Genomic DNA, 18,392 nt, shown 5'->3' with positions numbered 1-18,392 from the left:
TGATAAGGAACTCTAAATAATTCATCGCGACTTGTAATGTTATCTCTGAGCTATGACTCATAGGAGGTAATTTCTGAGTTAACTTGGAGCTGGTAAGGAGGAATTGTGAGCTGTCGCACAGTGGTACAGGACGCGGTATCACCTCGTTAGACCCTATTGGAAAATGGTTTGGGTATTGCTGTAAATTGTAACTGCAGCATCAAACTTGAGACGGAGATTCAGTTTCTTCTTACAATAAAATAAATGCAGTGTTTGATAACTAAGAGAGGAAGCTCTTTCCTGATGCTCTGGATTAGCGTTGATATGCATCGATACCCCCTGAAGGTAAGGGGGATCGTGGAATGACTGGAATTTGGCAGGATCCTAAAATGCTAGACTTGTTGTAATTAAATCTCGTTTAAATGAGCACCTAAATCATCTTGTATTCTGGGATTACCCATTCCCAATTTAGCATAACAATAAACGCCCATCTGCGCGTCACAGCATTGCGTAAAGCACAAGGCAAACTGGCTCCTGTTCATGAATTACGATAGATTGAGCAGTTGCCGTGGCAACAGTTTGTTCTAATTGTGATACATCAGTAGCAACAAGAATTGGACGCTCGAGTCATTTAGTTAATTAAATGCAAACTTGGACAGCTCTGAAGGAATAATAGGGAAAATTAACACCTACTAGTGCACACCTGTAAAAAATGCGAACTATTTGTCTGAAAAAAAAAATCACAAAGCGTTTCTCTATTCTTGAGGAGTCTTTCCTGGCCTTTTCCTGATGGGTTTTCCTGTGGGATGCGGTATGATTTGTTCTGAAGTGTTTGCCGAGGCGGGGTGCGAGGGGTCCGGGAAGCCCGTTGGGATCAGGGCAGCGCTGGACGATGGCTGGGGGGCGAGGGGACGGGTCTGCGATGGGAAGGGCTGGCACGAACCTCTCTGTGTTCACACAGGTACCTTCGAGCATCAAAGAAAGCCTCGTCTTGTTTTCAGAAGGGAAGATGCTGGGGTTTGCTGGCAGGATTTCAGGGTTGAACTGGGGGGTAAACCCCCTGGGCTCATCGTTCCTGCAGGAATAATTGGCTTGGGCTGTTGTCACCAACCACGCGGGGACAAACCCACAGCCCATGGGTAAAATCCTGATTTTTTTGATTACAGGCTTTTTTTTTTTTTTTGAGGGGAGGAAGATGGGTTTGGGTTTGTTTTTTTTTTCCGAGGGTGAGGTTTCAGTGCACGGCTGACAATGTTAAAACAACTCATTTTACCCATTCTGCAGCGACGGAGGAAGGGAACGCTTTGAGAACCAGTATCTCAGAACAAAGGCAAAATTATTTTGGTCTCCCTGTGCAATTTTCTGCACCTGGGGGGGGTTACACAGCAGATCTGGGGCTTATGTCCTCAGGAACAGCAGAGACTTTTCTTCTTGTGGGCTGTGGAAAGGGAGTTTATGTGAAGCAGCCCGTTCGGAGTCTCGCAGGGACGACGGCCCGGGTACGGCTTCTCAGGCTGCCTGGAGGAGTCTCCTCCTGCACTGCTCTTCTCTGCCTCTAGATGCTTTTGAAAAATTAGGCTCCATCAAAATAGTGAACTATCCTCAGATAGTTCAGAGAACTCACAGATAACTCACAGAAAAGGAAATTTTTTGACTTTTCTTCTTTAATATAAGGAATTATTTTTCTTTATTTTGCCAGTGATGGCTGGTCAGGAACGAAGGTTTTGCTGCCGTGGCTTATCCTCCCGTGAATCCAACCATTCTTTGCTCCAACTCACTCTCTGTTCACTTTTACACTTTAGGAGCATAAAATAATTTTCATGCTAATAAATAGATCAGAAGCCAGTTAAAGCAACTGATTGTTTGCAATTGCAGACTGATCCTTATACTTGAATTCACCAAATCACATCCAAACTGCGTGGTCACGTGCGCTCTCTGTGCAGCGCTGTGACAGTGTTGTTAAATAGAAAGGACACTTCCAGCCGTAACAAGTTTGTTTCTAAGTAGCATAAGCAATATGTAAATGCTCTGTTTTAAATAATGATTACATTATAATTTAAAAAGTCTGTGAAAAAGCTGGCTTGCTTTATATATATATATTCTTCAGTGCTTTTTAATAACCAGTGTTCTACGCTAAAGGTCTTCAAAGAGAAGTAATATGTGTAGGATTAGCCTTTTTCTTCCCCATTCCTCCGCTGACACCAGCTTGCACTTTGAATTCCCCTGAAGGTCTCCAAGCAGAATTAGATCTTACTTTGTATGCAAATATATGGAATATAATTCTCAATATAGGCCTGGGTCAAACTTCACTGACCTTGAAAGATTCCCGTTGTCTGGGGTTTCTAGCAGGGCCACAGTGATGAAGGAAACGAGGTGCCCGTAATTACCATGGGATGGATGGTGCGGGGCCGTTGGCATAGTTCAGTTTGTGGATGTGTTAGATGGGCAAGGCGTTTTTCTCTGGGGTTGGTCTGAGGTTGTGCTCAGATAGAGGAATACTTGGTTTCTTCAGCAACCCGTGTGGAAGCCTTGGGTGGAGACCTCCCTCCCTGTCAGCCAGATAAAAGGTAAAGCAGGGACAGAATGAGTGTGTACGTTAAATAGGTGCTCCCAGAGACGGATGCCTTGGCAGAAAAGTTAACAATCAAGAGGTAGGTAGAATTATGAGGAAATCAAATAAGTTCTCCAGAAAATGTTAGCAGACCTGGTGATGCAGGTGAAATAACTATCCAGTGGTTGAGTAGCACAGCACCATGTTACTTCCATCTTACTTGGGTGCAACCTCATAGAAACCTCTTTGAGAAGTCAAAAGAGAGTATCACCCACGTGTATGTTCCGAATTATGTAGTTATTAAAGATAATGCATCCAGCTGCTGAGGAAAATAAGTCTTGCTCTTCTGGGAGGGCCAGAGGATGTTTTTTTGGAGGGAGTATCGTTTTTTTTTTTGTAAGCCTGGTGTGTTGGTAGATTGAGGAGGTTCAGTTGGTGAAGAGAGTGGATGCGAAGGGAATCTATTAACTGGACTCTCTCAGAAAGAGAGGAATTTCATTTCAGAGAATGCCTTCCAACTGGGTGAAAGTGACTGGATATAAATAAAACATTCATATGGCTGGATAAGGGGAGACAAAATTGAAGGTGAAAGGACAGAAAGAAATTTTGAAGCTTGCTCTGTAAAATGAATCTTCTGCATGGAGCCCTGCTTTTCATTAGGAGCAGAGCATGGGCTGAAATATCTTCTTTTTTGTTCCTTGTTAAGACTCAGAAATGACAGCTCAGGAAAACCCAGCCTCCTCGGAGCAGGATGGGCACGGGCACCATCTGCGTATTGTCCTTTCTCCGCCATCTGAACCCCCCAAATAACCTGGAGAAACACCCTCATGGGGAGCTGCTCCGCAGTGCAGGCAGGGACTGGCCCCTCTTGTAAGGGTGGTTTTGGGGCTTGACTTTTTCCTTTTACTTCTCTTTTTTTGTTTTTTTTCAGTATTAGCTTACTAGGCTACTGTGTGTTATTATAAATCTATAAAAATGCTTATATTTATTTTGGATTATAAATTTAATTTTGCAAGACCCGAATGCATTAAATGAAAGGGCTGCTTGCCGTCGTAATGTAAGGCTGACTGATTTACTGGGCAATAAAAATCAAGAAAATTGCAAAGCCCAAAATGGTTAACAGAGTATAGTGGGGAGAAAGCCATTAGGGCATTTGCGCCTCTTTTATTTCCAGGCTATGAATAATTTTGGCAACATTTTCCAGCGCTGTCAAGGCAAAGCAGCAGTTCAGATCAGCTGCATCCGCAGACGTTTCATTGCCATGACAACCTCGTGCAGAGAGACGAGCTGCTGCCGATTGTCAAGCCCGTCGTCGGTTGTGACCTGCGGCTTGACAAAGGAGCCTGCCTGCATAATGCACACCGTGTTATCTCATTTGCCCACACCGATAAAAGTATACTAAGTGTAAAGAGCCAACCTGTGAACTAGAGGGAGTTTCAGAAGCTCCTGCTGCCTCTGGATTTCCATCCTGCTTTTCTTCAGAGGACCATTCTTCACGTTTTGAGACGCTTTATACTTTGACTTTCTCACGCAGCTTCCAAAAGGCTCCATGCAAAGGATGCAAGAGAAGCATTTGATCCTTCTGGCATGCGTGTCCCAATAAGTTATTGCAGCGAGGCTGGAACATGTTTACCTTGGCAGGTCTGGTTTCATCCTGAGCACACACGGTCCGTGGGATCTGTGGTGTACCTGGAGCTTTTTAGTCCTTCTGTGCTGCTGAGTGCCCAACACGCAGCCCTGCTGAAGGGCCTTGACTTTCCCAAAGCCCTGAGGCTGTTTCTGGAAGTCAGACGGTCTGTGGGGAGGGGAGGTTAAGCTCTATGCCCCAAAATACAAGATTGCTAACCACTTTTTTGATGCTGTAAGTTGTGTATTTAAACTGGCTGAAGAGAAGGTCAGTAGAAGTTTTGCTGAAGAAATGCGTCCTTCACAGCTGATAGAAGATCTGAGAAGATCTGCTTCTAGAGAAAGAGAAAGGTCCTTCAGTTACTCTTCCCCATTTATTTGTGCTTTCTGCATAGAGAAAGAAAGGGTGTGGGAAGATGTTCTAAGGAGGCAAATGAAGTTCTCTCCTCTGCACTGGGGGGGGGGAAATTGGGCATGTCCATGCTCTGATTGCTGTCTTCTCTGGCTGTCGATAGGAGAGACCTGAGGCACCTGCGTCTCTGTTCTGGTCACACATAACCAACAGTTGGTGTGTTGTTCCTAAGGGCTGTACTATTACAGCAATGCTAAAACAGGCATGTTTTATTTATATACAGGTGTTGCTGTGCTGATATGGCATCTATGTAACCTTAACCTTGCCCAATGTTGTACAGACATAAACGTTTTTGCTTCACCAGAGAAAAGTAACGTTTAAGAAGAAATGAAAATGAGATTTACTTGCTAATTATTATTCTGCGGCTTCAGTTTTTAGAATTGGAGAGATTAGCATGTGTTATTAGCATGCTTCAGTGGTTATTGCAGGTAGTTTCTCTCGTTTCAGTCGGTTTGTGTTCCCCGTGGATCCAGCCCCACACGAGAGCGGTACCCGTGGGCCCTGCCGTCCTTACAAAATGATGCTCTCGGTGTGATGCGCTCTTTTGGCAGGATGTCGCGTGGCCTCAGGCAACAGATGCTTTGTACATCTGTATTTCTGTTTGGGGAAAGTCTTTGCTCTTAGTACCTCGTGTGGTACGCAAGCGCCAGTTTGTGGTACAATTTTCTCAAGAGGTTTTTCTCTGCGTGTTTGAGTGTTCCAGATACAGTGATGAACGTTGACAATGTGGGACCGTCTCCACTGTGGCCATGCCTGGATCCTTTCTCTTCATTTTCCCCAAACTTGTGGGTTTTTTTCACTCCAGGGAAAGGCACCTCCGGTGTGGGAAGACAGATAAACCCAAACATTACTTCAGGTTTTCCTGTCACGAGGAGTAACTGCCAGCACCTCTTTTGGTCCGACAGAGACCTCTTCTAAGAATGTTTTATTTCTCAGACTGGTGATCAGAGAGGTTTGGCTTAATGCTATCAGCATAAGATTAGGCATGTAAAGTTTTTGTGTTTTTTTTTTTAAAAAAAAACCACCTTTTTTCTTTTTCTTGAACTATTAACTATTAATTAGCACCATTTATCCTGAATGATGCAGTGAAATTCTAGAAAGCTGGGCAGCTTCTCTGAGCGAAGGTTTCTTTAATATTGTTTTATTCTGCATGACTATATTTGAGGGCCACAATATTTTTAGTTCCCCATCTACTTGCCCATCTATATGTTTACTTATACACACATCAGCTTGCGGTTTGTTTGTCTTTTTATAATCAATACCTTTCACTGGATATTCACTCTTGCTTATTTCTCCATCCAACGTAAAAGGAATTCTCTTTGTTTGACCTAAGCTTATTTTCTATTCTAGAATATGTTAATAATTTAAGAAAACTTGTGTGATAGCTTTGCCTCATGCTCACTCAGCAACTGTTTGGTGAGGAAAGGTTGTTAAGTGTGGCGAGGCTGTCTGGTCTCTGCCGTTATGAGAAATACTTGATCCCCAAGAGATTTTTGGGAAGTTCTGGGGCTCGCCATGGCCATTTCTACGATTCTATGATTCTGCTGTACTGGTTTCCCAACGGATTTGCTGGTGTTTCTCCAACAGCATGCTTTTGAACACTTCCACAAGTGTTCTTTTGAAAACTGAGGAGAGAAGATAGCAATTTTAGTAATTGCAAGTATTGTATTGCCTGAAAAGAGTCAGTCCGTGATCACACCTTCCCAAATCCCAAAATTCAGGGTGAGGGTTTGATCATGCCCAGCGCTAGATGCACCCCAGGCTGCAGAGACACAGCCGTGGCAGCCAGAGCATCCTCCCTTTATTTTGCTCAAAATCTGAAACTGAGTATTGCAGGCGGGTTGTTTTTTTTCTCCTTTTACATTGAATTATTCAGTGGTTGAAGTGAGTAAAATTAAAGATTTCTAGACTAGTGACGTTTGGAATATAAGAAGGATAGAGAATTCTATTTCATTTGAACTCTAATCTCTGGTCATGTATAAAATGAATAAAATGCAATAAGTGTAGAGAAATATGATTTATAACAGCAGCTGAAGTCTGGCACTGAATACCCTAAAATGCTGAGATTGTGTGTCAGTCAATTTAGCAGTGCAGCGGTGAAGGTGAAGAATGAAATGAAGGCTTTCTCCAATGATGTAATCTTTGGAAAAAGTGACAGATGAAGAATTATTTCTAGCTCAAAAAAGCTAAGTGCTCAGCCAGTGAGAGAGGGAAAAGGCATTATTTTAATAATAGAAGTTGGGGATGTACATTACTTTTGTTGCACTTTGTGTTTGTCTCTTTTAGCGATGTGTAACTTATTTTATAGCTATTCTAACAAACACGAATGTCAAGCAAGAGATATTAGACAGTTCTGAGGATTGATAATGGGATTTCTTGAGCTGTTTGCCTCTCTCTGTGCTTGAAATACAGCCAAATGCAGCTGTCACTGAAATTTATTATCACCTGAAGGCTCTTTAGTGACCCAGGTGAAATGATTTGGTGGGTCTCGGGGCACTCCTCCTGTGGACAGGCGTCCACACTGGGTAACAGCACATTAGCTGAGGTCGCCATGAGAAAACATCATCCCTTTCATCAATTCTTCCATCAGCTTACAGACGTGTAATTAGTAGAGAAGGAAAAATACAAGGAGGGGTACGTGCAGCTGGTTCCCGGCTCTCCATCGCTGGTTCCTATGGTGACAGGTACAGGACTGGGAGGGCTCGTCCTCGTTGTCACCTGGAGGTGGGTCACAGCCTGGCCCACGTCTCTGGCTGCCCACCCACCACCCTCATCACCGCCCCGGGGACAGCAAAAGCCAAGAGAAGATGAATCCAAAAGGAGATTTCAGTGGTGGAGATGCACGGACCTCGCTTCCAATGCTGCTCTCCTTGCAAGAAGCATGTTTTGCTGGCACATCCTTCTGCGCCAAATTTCTACTTCAAAGAGAAATCCTCGTGAAGTCGGAGGACGCAGGCAGTGCCAGGGAGTCACAAATTCGAAACAACTTTAATCTTTTGTTGACTTAAGCCGGGGCCATCGCTGTTCATTTCTTGGCTGAGCAACTCCCAAATGACTGTAAGTAGTTCATGGGCATCTTTATTGTCTCTGTAACTGATACAGAAAGTGAAGACAGCTCTGTTCTCCAGCGGATGTGGAGTCTCTGCCGAATATACTCTGTATAAACCATTTGACTTGCGGGATTGTCTTTGATAGTGCTTCAATTTCTCTTTTAGCCATTTGATGCCCTTTGAAAGCAGCAACATGCTTTTCCATCACTGCTCTGTCCAATTATCTGAATAATTTAATTTCCTTCTAGATAAGCTGCTAGAGTTTCTCTCAAAGGCTGGAGAGACAAAATTCCTCCTCCTCCTCCTGCATCTGCATCGTAACCCTCAGAGCAAATGCTTTAACATTTGGTATTTTGAATTATCATACAAGTTATGGATATAAGCCATAAATATTTATTTTTTATGATGTATGCAAATATCTTGCATAAGGAAGTTCCTATTATAAGGGAACAAGCTGTATAAAATATTTAGCTCAAATAACTAAAATATATTCAAAATACATATATTTGCTTCGTCTTCACTCTGCATGTTTGCCTGCGAAAGGCAAGCCGAAAAACTAGATGTCGGGTGCACTTAAGACATGAAAATTTAAGTTGGCTTTGGCAGCATGACATTAGAAGGAGCAGTTTTACAGTGCCAGGCAGAGGGAATTGGAAATTAGTCCTTTTAGACCTGTTTACTGCCGTGCTGTCTGCCTTTGCATTTGGCCTCTGCAGGTGGTAATCTTTCAGAATATGACCCCAATTTTCCCTTTGGTGTGCTGAGCCTCCTGCTGCTAGAAACATATTGGAACATAATTCATCACACCCATTGCCTGAATAACTCTGGTGCATAATGTTGTCCTCGCCGAGCCAGTAACCACCAGGAGCAGCCAACGTGACGGCACTTGTGAGCACATCCCAGAGTTTATCAGCATTATCACACTCCGGCGCTCTTCCCCCAGCATGATACCTGTGCGACGGTGTCTGTCATGTTTCACCGTATCGTCAGGAGGGAACGAGATCCCATTTGACACGTTTGTGACAAGGGGAATTTCACCGCTCTAGGCACGATCTTCTCCCAGACCTCTGTACTTCGTGACGTGACTTAGAGCGACTTTTCAGAACAACACGGGTTGCCATCAGGCAGCCAGAAATACCAGATCCAACATCAAAGCTTGCTTTGGCATTTGCCAACCATCCACAATTCCCTTGGGCAGGGGAGGATCCCTGTTTCTAAAGCAGCTGTGGTTACTCTGTGGGTTGTCTCTGCTGTTGGCAGCAGTGGTGGTGCTTCTTGTGGGCACCCAAGGAGCGTCCGTTCTCGTCACCATGAGCTGGGGCAAGAGCCATCCCTCCTCCGCAGAAACGTGTGCTGGAGAGGGGACGGAGGTGGGTACAGGGGCGATGGGGGCACAGAGGCAAGGACCCTGGGAGCACAGGCGTGCAGGGTGCTGGCCATGAACATGGACCTTCCACAGCAGAATAATTAAGGTAACAGTGGGATGGGTTACACTTCTGTTTAGAAATGCTATTCATAGCAAGTTGATGCTGGATCCTGAAGTGAGGTGGGCTTAGAGCTACAACGGTGAGATCTCCAGGAGCATCCAGCTCCTTGACTTGACTTTGATTTTGCCCTCAGCAAGTTGGTCTTTTTGATGCTTCTATTTGAGGCATTTTCATCTTGTTGGCAACTTCAGCCAATTGCTGTCACGGAGCATCATGGCTATGGGGATGCTTCAGGGAAGCACCCATCAAAGTCTGCAGGAGAGCTGATGAAGCAATATCCCATGCAAGGACTGCTGCCTTTCAGGGAGTCCTGCTCCATTGGGATTGTTTCTAAGGGCTCTCCAGGGAAAGTAGAAGGATCTTTGCCTCTCTGCAGGTATTTTTTGAAGCTGGTGCCTGTCGGAGAGGAGACCGTATCAGTAAAGTAGGTTGCATTGCACCGTTGAGGTTAACGGGGCAGGGACATCTTTGACCCTCTGCCCATCCCAAGCACCACACCGTGTGCTGTGTTGACTGCACCCATGGCAGCAGCCAAATGCTGAATTTTAATCCCTCCCAGAACCAGAGCAGCACTGGGCACCAGTGAATGGTTATTTACACACCTCGAAGCTGACATTTACAGAAGTAATTCTTAGAGTGGGTCCCCTGTGTGTTCGCTTGTCCAGGACAACAGAATATTGTCATTAAATGCAATAGTTCCTGCTAAGGGCCACTTTGGTTTTGGTCACCTTTGGAGATGACATTGTGGAAGCTTGGCTGATGAGTCGATGTTACATTGTGTGTAACACGCAAGGCTTGGCTGGTTTCCTGGAGAGATTAATGACATTTTGGTTTCTGCTTCAACAGTGGTGATTCTTCAAATCTGAATCTTTCCTCAGTTCCCCCCTTGTTCTCTTGGTAGGAACAACAATTGTCTCTGGTTAAACGCATGAGAGAAACTCACCCAGGCACACCGTGTTTTTGTGATGATCTATTAGTTATTACTTCAGTAGTTTATTTGCAACTCTAAGTTTCTGTTTAGTAAGGGTAATCACAGAGCTCACATCTAAAAAAAGCACAGAACGGTCTGTGATATTTAGTCATTTTATTGTTAGCAAAGAAAAGAGAAAAAAAAAAAAGCCTTCAAAGGCACATGAACCTTTGGGAAGACAGAGTTGTCTTAAACTTCCCTGAGAACAAAATGAATTTAAAGGCAAAATGTTTCTCCCCACCTGTGTGTGGAGGTTTTTTCTTCTGGGCTCCGAATTCTCCACTGTCCCATTTCTGGTGCAGTGGGGTGGTGGCTGGGTTCCTGGCCGGGGGTTGGGGTCCTGCGTCCCCTCCTGTTACTGCGGAGCTGCCACCACAGGATAAATATTTACTGCTCCTGTGGCTGGATTTCAGCGCCGTGCTGGTATCAGCTCTTGGCTAGTGAGGGCCAGCAGAGAGCTGATGAAAGAGTGAGATGTGATTGTTATTAGTGGGTGTAAAGAAAAGTAATTTGGGGAGCTACTTCCCAAACTTTAATCTTCTTTACTTTCATATCTCTGAGGGAACTGTGATGTTACTCTGTGGGTACTTGCTGTTCCCGTGGAACTATTTTTGTTTTTCCATTACACTGAAATATATCCACAAATTTAACCTGCAGTTTTGTCTGATCTATTGTGAGAATTTCCAAAGGACACTAACTTAATAGACGAACTCTTTTCACTGATGAAAGCCATCCAGCCTCAGCTCTGCTGCAACCAGCCAGCAAAATGATCCCTGCTGGGCACACCGAGCTCCTTGTTGAGCTGGAGAACAAACATGGGCTTTAGCTTGAAAACCGGCTTGGAAAAATAAAATAGAATAAAATGTCACGGGGCTGCACACGTGCCCCAAAGCCTCGGTGTCCCCTGTGCCATGCGTTCCCCCTGTGCCGGGGCTGTGTGGCTCAGACAGGGGTGGCCACAAGCAGAGCGTGTTTGATAGCCCACCCCGGTGCTGCCAGCCCGCAAAACAACCAGCCACCAACGGGAAATTTCCTGAAACTAAAATCCCATCATTTTCTTCAGTGTCACCTTTCGTATAATTGCTAAGCACAGGATTTATAATTAAACGGTATGACTGATGCTGTGACATTCCCACAGACACTTCACAAAGGCTATTTGCGTGCCTTGCTATTTTGTACAGTAATAACTGCAATCAGCATAACTACTATGATTTGTTTATCAAACGTCCCTTGGGTAGCATCCGTTGTCATTTGTGAAACTTGGTGAGCGCCGTGATTTACATACCGCTGCCTGTCTCGCGTTGCTGCCAAGTTGTGCTTCTGAAGCACCGCTGATGCTCAGCTCTGCACAGGAACACGGTTGTCTTCCACGTGCTGGTGAGGAGTACACACCCGGCAGTACAACAGGCACAAAACAGGCAAAATTCGGTAAAAATCTTACAAAAAAAGTCGGCTTTATATCTTCACAAGAGGGACCGAAGGGTATACTTATTGAGCAATGGAATTAAGAGGTTGAAAAGTGAGGAGAAAAGAGCGTATTAAATAGTCATCCATTCCTACCCTCGAATAACAACAGTCCTGAGGAACAAGCACGTGAGATCACGGAGCTGATGGCTGTGTCGCAGTGCCCTACGTTGACGTTACAGCACTGTTTGTCGTGACTATGGAGTGTGTGTTGGCATGAGCATGTGTTTTTTGCTTATAAAATATTCAAATGCTATAAAACTATGATAAACTCCTGATACGGTGTGGATTATATTAACGCCGTTAGGAGCAGAAGGTTAGCACAGAGGATAAGTGCTGTGGTCACACTCTCTCATCTATGAAGTGACCTCCTGCAGCTGGAATTCCCTGTCTTCTCCTGTCTTCTGGAACATTTGCCAGATGTTTTCCCCTTTGGTCCAAAATGTTGGAGCCTGGTACCCACAGAGGTTTTTTGTGATTATTTTTTTTTTCCCCAGAATAAAATTAGCTTAAAAGAAAAGGGAAAACACTTGCCCTAAGCGCTCTAAACCCTCTAATCTAGGAAAAGAGTTTTGTGTTTTTTTTTTTTCCCCAAACTGCTCTGTTCTCCAAAGGGCACGGCTAAATGACAGCTTGAGCAGATTATGAAGCTTAAAGGGATGGGGATGCAGGCAGGGGTCCTGGAAGTCGTCAGCAGATAAGCTTCGGGGCGGTGTGGTATTATCTGCAGTTGAACTGGTACCATCCAAGTGAAGAAAGCGAGTGTGTGTCTGTATCCGCGGGAGCCGGCGGCGGGAACCCGGGATGTGCATGGGCTGCTGGAAAGCCTCAGTGGGGCATGAAAAGAGGATTACTGAGCCAGCTCGGGAAAGAGAGCTGACAGAACTGCTTCACTCGTAATATTTTATATTTCTCAGACAACAGAAGCGTACGATCCTTGTGGAAAGACATGGTTGCCTGGGTAAAGTTGCCATTGCCTGAAACTTCCATAAATCAAGCTGTCTAAGGAAATGAGAACGGCGTTTGCTTTTACAGCTGGGTTGGGGTGTTTTCTTTCAGTTGGGTGCTTTTTTTTTTTTTTCCAGTTAGGGGTGCTTTGTGACTGGAGATTTTTGTACAGCGACATCTGTCCTGGGTCCTGGCCGTAGCTCACCGTAATGATAGCTGGTGTTGCTCTATGAGAAACATGATGTAGCCCCTTGCAGTGATTTGGGTAACAAAAGGCCAACGACGTTCTTGGAGGGAGGGCAATGGTTCTTCCTAAGCAAAGTCAAAGTACCAGAAGCACAGGTTTCACTAGAAAACTGGTATTTTCCTTTTTTTATTCACCTTTAAAATGACACGGTTACTTCAGTGGATAGGGGCGTTAGACACTAAAATGTCTGAGAACCCATTTGCATTCAAGCCTTTTTACTTTCCATATTTCTGCAAACATATAATGCAGTGGGAGCTGATTTTAATTTTTATTAAAAAAAAAAATGTTTCTCATTCTTATATTTGCACAACATAATGTGGAGAATGAGATGAAATCTTCAGATGACCTGGAAGCCCTCTGGGAGATTTATAAACTGTCTACTTTATATGTAAGAACATTTGTTTTAATTCCCATATAAAAGTGAGATAAATTGGTTTGTGATAACACAAGTCCAAAAATATCTCAAGTTACCACTTTATTTCCATATTACAAAATAACACAATTCACTGCATAATTAGAAAGCTGAATTAGATAAAAGGAGCAGTTGCTCCTGATTAGACTGTGTATGCAAAGCATTGGCCTACAAAAACAGTATTTCTGACTCCTAAAGAGACTTTTCTAAGATCAGCAGCTATAAGTTCCCTTATTATGGCCCAGCAGCTGGAAATCCATCCACTGGGTTAGCAGAGACCAAAAGGCTTGATCCTGCAGCGCTTTACTTCTGAGAGTAATCCCAGCTCATGCAAAATCATCCATTGATATCATTTGTTCTAGAAAAATTGCTGGGTATTAGATGTGTGTATTCAAGACCAGTCTAATTTTCTCTCAAGGTTTTTGAAGGTAATTTTCATCATTTGCATGAATAAAGCAGGAATCTGGAAAATGTAGAAATCTAAAATTCAAATGGGAATCCTTTATGTAAAATAAATGATAAAATCTAGGTGCCTTTGCATGTGAATGATATCCTTAGGGTTGAGTTTTCTCCAGTGCACTGCTTCAAAGTCTGACGCATTTGTAACAGCGGTGTGTTAAGTTTAATATCAAGTTAAAATTTGCCAAAATTCAGAGTCTACTTGAGAGAGAGAAGGAGGGAGGTGTGAGTGAGGATGACCCTCCAGAATGACTTTGTCCTCGCGTCGTAGCAAACGTGGCTCTCAGCCCTCCACGGGAGTGGGCTTGCAGAGACCAGCACGGCATTGATTTTAGAAAGCTTTGATTTCCACTGGCAACACTTAGCTCAATCCCAGTTCTCATTCATGTCGAGTTCAAGCATCTGTCACTAAATCTGCATCTTAATTTCTTAATTTGATCGCGGGTTTGGAAACTACCAGGTTTCACCAGCCAGCTGTAAAAGGCAGGCATGAATTATTAGACTCCCATTGTCGGTTAAATCTTATCCTTTGTATTTTAAGTCACCCATTTGCATTCATCTAAAATGCTTTCAGAGAGTTTATCAGAAGAAGTGAAATAAGAAATGAAATAGTTTCATGTAAACTGCATTTTTATGTTTGACTGGTAAAACCACAAAGCAGAGATAAAATACATAAAACTAAGGCTCTGCATAATAAGCATATCTATTAGTTTCCCTTATCTTTATAAAGCTCCCATTTGTCATGAGAAGCATTGCGTGTCACTCATCTTGCCTTGTTCTACAAAAGCTCTTTTCTCCCTTTCCTTTTATCTCCCATCGGCATTTGGAAGGTAGGAAACTTTGCTGGCTGGTGCTGTAAGAGACCCTGCTCACAAAATAATCGTTTAACCTTCAACCCCTTAATAGCAGAAGGAAATAAAAATTAATACCTGTGTGCACCCAGATGAAAGTGTTGCTGGTTGCGGCTTTGGCAATCTCAGGAGCCCAGGATTAAGGGGAAAATGTTGGGTCAAATGATCCCCAGGGTGAGTAACCTCCAAGTCAGGCCAGATCCCCACTGGTGGAGCCCATGGAAGACCCTGTAGAGAAGGGTCCTTCCTGCAAGACCACAACCCCATCAAATGTAGTTACAGGGCTCCAGCGCAAGAGGAGGTGGCCTCAGTGCGGGTTGCGTGTCCTGTTCCAAAGGAGCTCACAAAGAGGGTCCCCTTCTTCTTTTGGTGTCTGTGATCTTCACTTGTTCTTACTGTCTCTTTCTAAAGAGGAAGATTGCATACCCAACCCATCGGCTGCTCTAAAATTCAGACAATGCCATGCGTAGGTAAGAAATACATCTACTGAGGCTCCATCTGAAAACTTCTTACTACATAGTGCTTTTGAAAGTAGCTCTGACTCAAAATGCATCTTTCCTCCTGCTTTTCTAGGGTTTTTTGTTGCTGTCACACACAGTGTGGCTGACATAGGTGTCTATGCAAAGTTATTTTGTTTAACTGACACAGTTCATCAAAACTCCTACAGGGAGCTGTTGTTTTCCAAGACTTTTTGACTTTGGCAAAATTTCTGACAACATCAGTGTTGTTTCCTTCTGATAATGAGTAAACAGAAACCGAGAAAGCACTTCAGTTTCTGCTGGTGTGCATCTGCACGGAGACGCATCCGTGCACAGCATGTTTCTAATGTCTTCTGTAAGGTGTTTTATTGCTTCCAGTGGTGGCCTTAATCACTCTAATAACAACTGTTATGCAGATATAACTAGCAAGGCTGGAGACATTCATATTTTTCTAAATATGGGAATTTGGAAATACCTGAGCAGTCAGCATTTTACTCTGCCATTGTATTTATTCATGGAGTTTTTCCATCAGAAATTCAGACTGATTAGCACTGAATAGGGGGAGAAGAGGAAACAGTGTTCTGAAGAAATCACCCTCAATGTGTAATGATTTTCCCTTCTATATGGATTTACTGTGTATTTAATTTTTGAAGAGGATCTGCAGAGACGTTGCTCCCTCCCTCTTCAGCTCCCTCACACCTGTATTGTGCTTTTAACTCTGCCTAATCCTCTAAAGCCACGAGAATTGTTCTAGTTTATCTATTAGGTGTGTAACCTCTGGAAAGATAATTTTTTTTAAAAAAGGCTTTTCTACCCCTTTATATTTGCAGAGTACATTTTGAATCCTTGTGGTTTCTCTGAATACTCATCTCTCGGCAGAACCTGGTCTTTGACTTGCATATATACTATTTTTTTGTAACAAGCATAGCTGAATGTGACAAGCACACAACTCATTGTGTATTCTCTGCAAACTTATTTCAATGAATTGTAGAGAATTAAAGTATAGTGAAAAAAAAAAAATCCCACCTTCCTCAATTTTTTTTAAAGATTTTTTTTTTACTAATCTGAATTATCATAGTTCCTCTTCTATAACTTACAGTAGACCTAAACTTAAATTGATACCAGCATTATTTCAATCCAGATCTGATCTTTACTCTTTAAATAAACAAACGGAAGCTATACTATAAGGATACAGTAGAAATTGTATTGTTAAGGAAAGTTTACTTTGAGAAAGGCTCAATTCCTTTCCAGCATTGAACCTCCAAAGAGGCTGTAGATGTATGAAGTAGCTGATGTGGGTTGGACCTCACAGTGGTTTGCAGCACAAAGGTCCCAGCTCACGCATCTTCGGTTGCAAACCCATGAAAAAATTGCTTTTAAATGGTTACTTAATGTTTGAAATACTACAGCCTTCTTCCCAGTCATCTTATTTGTAATAGTGTCTCATGTGTTGTGTCTCCTAGCTCTACATACAAACTACCACACTTACAATATCCATGAACTTAAGTGCTTCAGTGGCCCTGGGGATGCTTTACATGCCGAAGGTGTACATCATCATCTTCCACCCCGAGCTCAACGTCCAGAAACGGAAACGCAGCTTCAAGGCTGTGGTGACAGCAGCAACCATGTCCTCACGGCTCTCGCACAAACCCAGCGACCGGCCCAACGGCGAAGCCAAAACGGAGCTGTGTGAGAACGTAGACCCCAACAGTGAGTACTGCCCACCTTCTGCTCGATGGCTGCCTGGGGGGGTTGGAGGCTTTGACCAATATTTGAATGTTAGGGTCTTTGTATTATTCGGTCTTCCCAGTTAAAGATATTTTTGATGCTTCTTGGTTTTTTTTGAATTCTCTATTTCCTCCCGGCTTTTTTGAGTTGTGCCAGTTGGCAGCAGCTCCTCACAAGCCATTTGGTAGCTGTGAGTGACCCCTCCTCCTTTCCCTCCTCCGTGAGTGAGAGATCAGCAGCATCCCTGGGTGCCGGACCCTTCAGCCCGTGTCCAACTCCACGTCCGTGAACTTCAACCAGGCAGGTTGAAAGGAGGGACAAGGACCAAACTCATTGATAACTCTGCAAACCTCAGTTACAGTTTTGTTTCCTGCAAAGTTTCTTTGCAAAAATCTCCCAATCCTTGAAGATTCCCATTTAAGGATTTCATCCGGTCCCATAAAAGTGAATGCAAATCTTGCCACTGATTTAAAAGGAAAAGAGATCGAAAAGATGCTTCCAGTTTCCTTAATGTGCATAGCATGGTATATTGTAGCACAAAATTACATACTGAGGCCATCAAATTTGATTTGCATTTGAATCTGGAAGGAGTTGAGGAAGGAGACAGCTGCACAACTTTGTAGCATATTGGAAAGGTTTAGACATGTCTGCAGTTTTTATGAAAAACAGATCTGAATGTGGGGAAATGCCCTTTCCTTGCCCATGATCCGTTCATCCATTTGCTGCTGAAATCCCTGCCACTTCTTGTCTATTAACCGCCGCCTGAATATCTGCCTCAAAGCAGAAACTCTGCTGCCAAAGCAAAGTGGAAACAGCCAGCAAATTATTGACACAGCACTTTTCCTCCCTTTATTCACCTCTGGAGTATTTTTCTCTGATGTCTTACCATGCAGGTATACAAAATATATTCTAACTGGAAAGACAAAATTTGTCTTCAGAAACGGAACTGTCTGAGCTGTGATTCTGACATAAGGCAGGAAGGAAATGCTTCTCATAAACTGAGGACCCTATTAGGCCTCCTCCCATCATCCTGAATAGAGCCCTCACTGCAAGAGCAAATACATTTATTTCCCGCGTTAGGGTATTACCCGGCAAGAGAGAGAGTTGCAGAGTCCTCTGCCAAGTTGAATTTCTGGTGAAGGAACCCCTTCCACTAGCTCCAGTCCCCACATCTCCTCACTGGGGAGCTGCTGCTAGTGATGTCCAACCCCCCAACCACTCCTGGAGGTGTTCGGGCATCACTGTCCCTGAGACAGCCGGGTCAGGAAACGGCTGTGAGGATGCAGGGAGAGAAAGGAGGAGGGAGAGGAGGAGGGAAGGGGATTTAGAAAGTGTGTGTCACTGAACTGCGTTTCACTAATTGCTCTTCTGGTCAAATGGGTGGAATTAATTTCTCCTCCAGAAAAATCAAAACCTAAAAATTTCCACCCAAAGACTTGAACAAGGAAAAATAGGAAAGTTCTGATGACAAAATGTTCAATGTAGAAACAGAGGTAGACCCCCGTGGGAACCACGGCTTGGGGCTTTCTGACTCTGGGCTTCCCCTCCTGGTCTCATTCTCCTGTGCTGCATTTTTTTGCTGTTTTCAGACTTCTGAGAATATTCCACCCCCCCTGCCGCCCAAGAACAGCCGGATTTTTCCCTGGGAAGGAGATACGTTTATTAAAAAGAAATCTTGCTCACTTAACCCACCATGTTCCTAGTAAAATATGACATTTTTTTCATCCAG

The 18,392-nt window shown here is 43.7% G+C and overlaps 1 protein-coding gene across 1 annotated transcript in view; it reads left to right on the top strand.

The window, feature by feature from the left end:
- The window catches only part of GRM7 (glutamate metabotropic receptor 7), a 264,649-nt gene that overhangs the window by 242,570 nt on the left and 3,687 nt on the right, over positions 1–18,392 (top strand). The window contains exon 9 of the mRNA XM_074151217.1: positions 16,399–16,645. Coding sequence (XP_074007318.1) covers positions 16,399–16,645 — 247 coding nt within the window. The remainder of the gene's footprint in view (positions 1–16,398; positions 16,646–18,392) is intronic.

The sequence above is a fragment of the Numenius arquata genome, chromosome 8 (assembly GCF_964106895.1).
Source record: "Numenius arquata chromosome 8, bNumArq3.hap1.1, whole genome shotgun sequence".
NCBI lineage: Eukaryota > Metazoa > Chordata > Aves > Charadriiformes > Scolopacidae > Numenius > Numenius arquata.
Note: the sequence above shows the minus strand (reverse complement) of the source record. Positions and strands in the feature narration are given on the sequence as shown.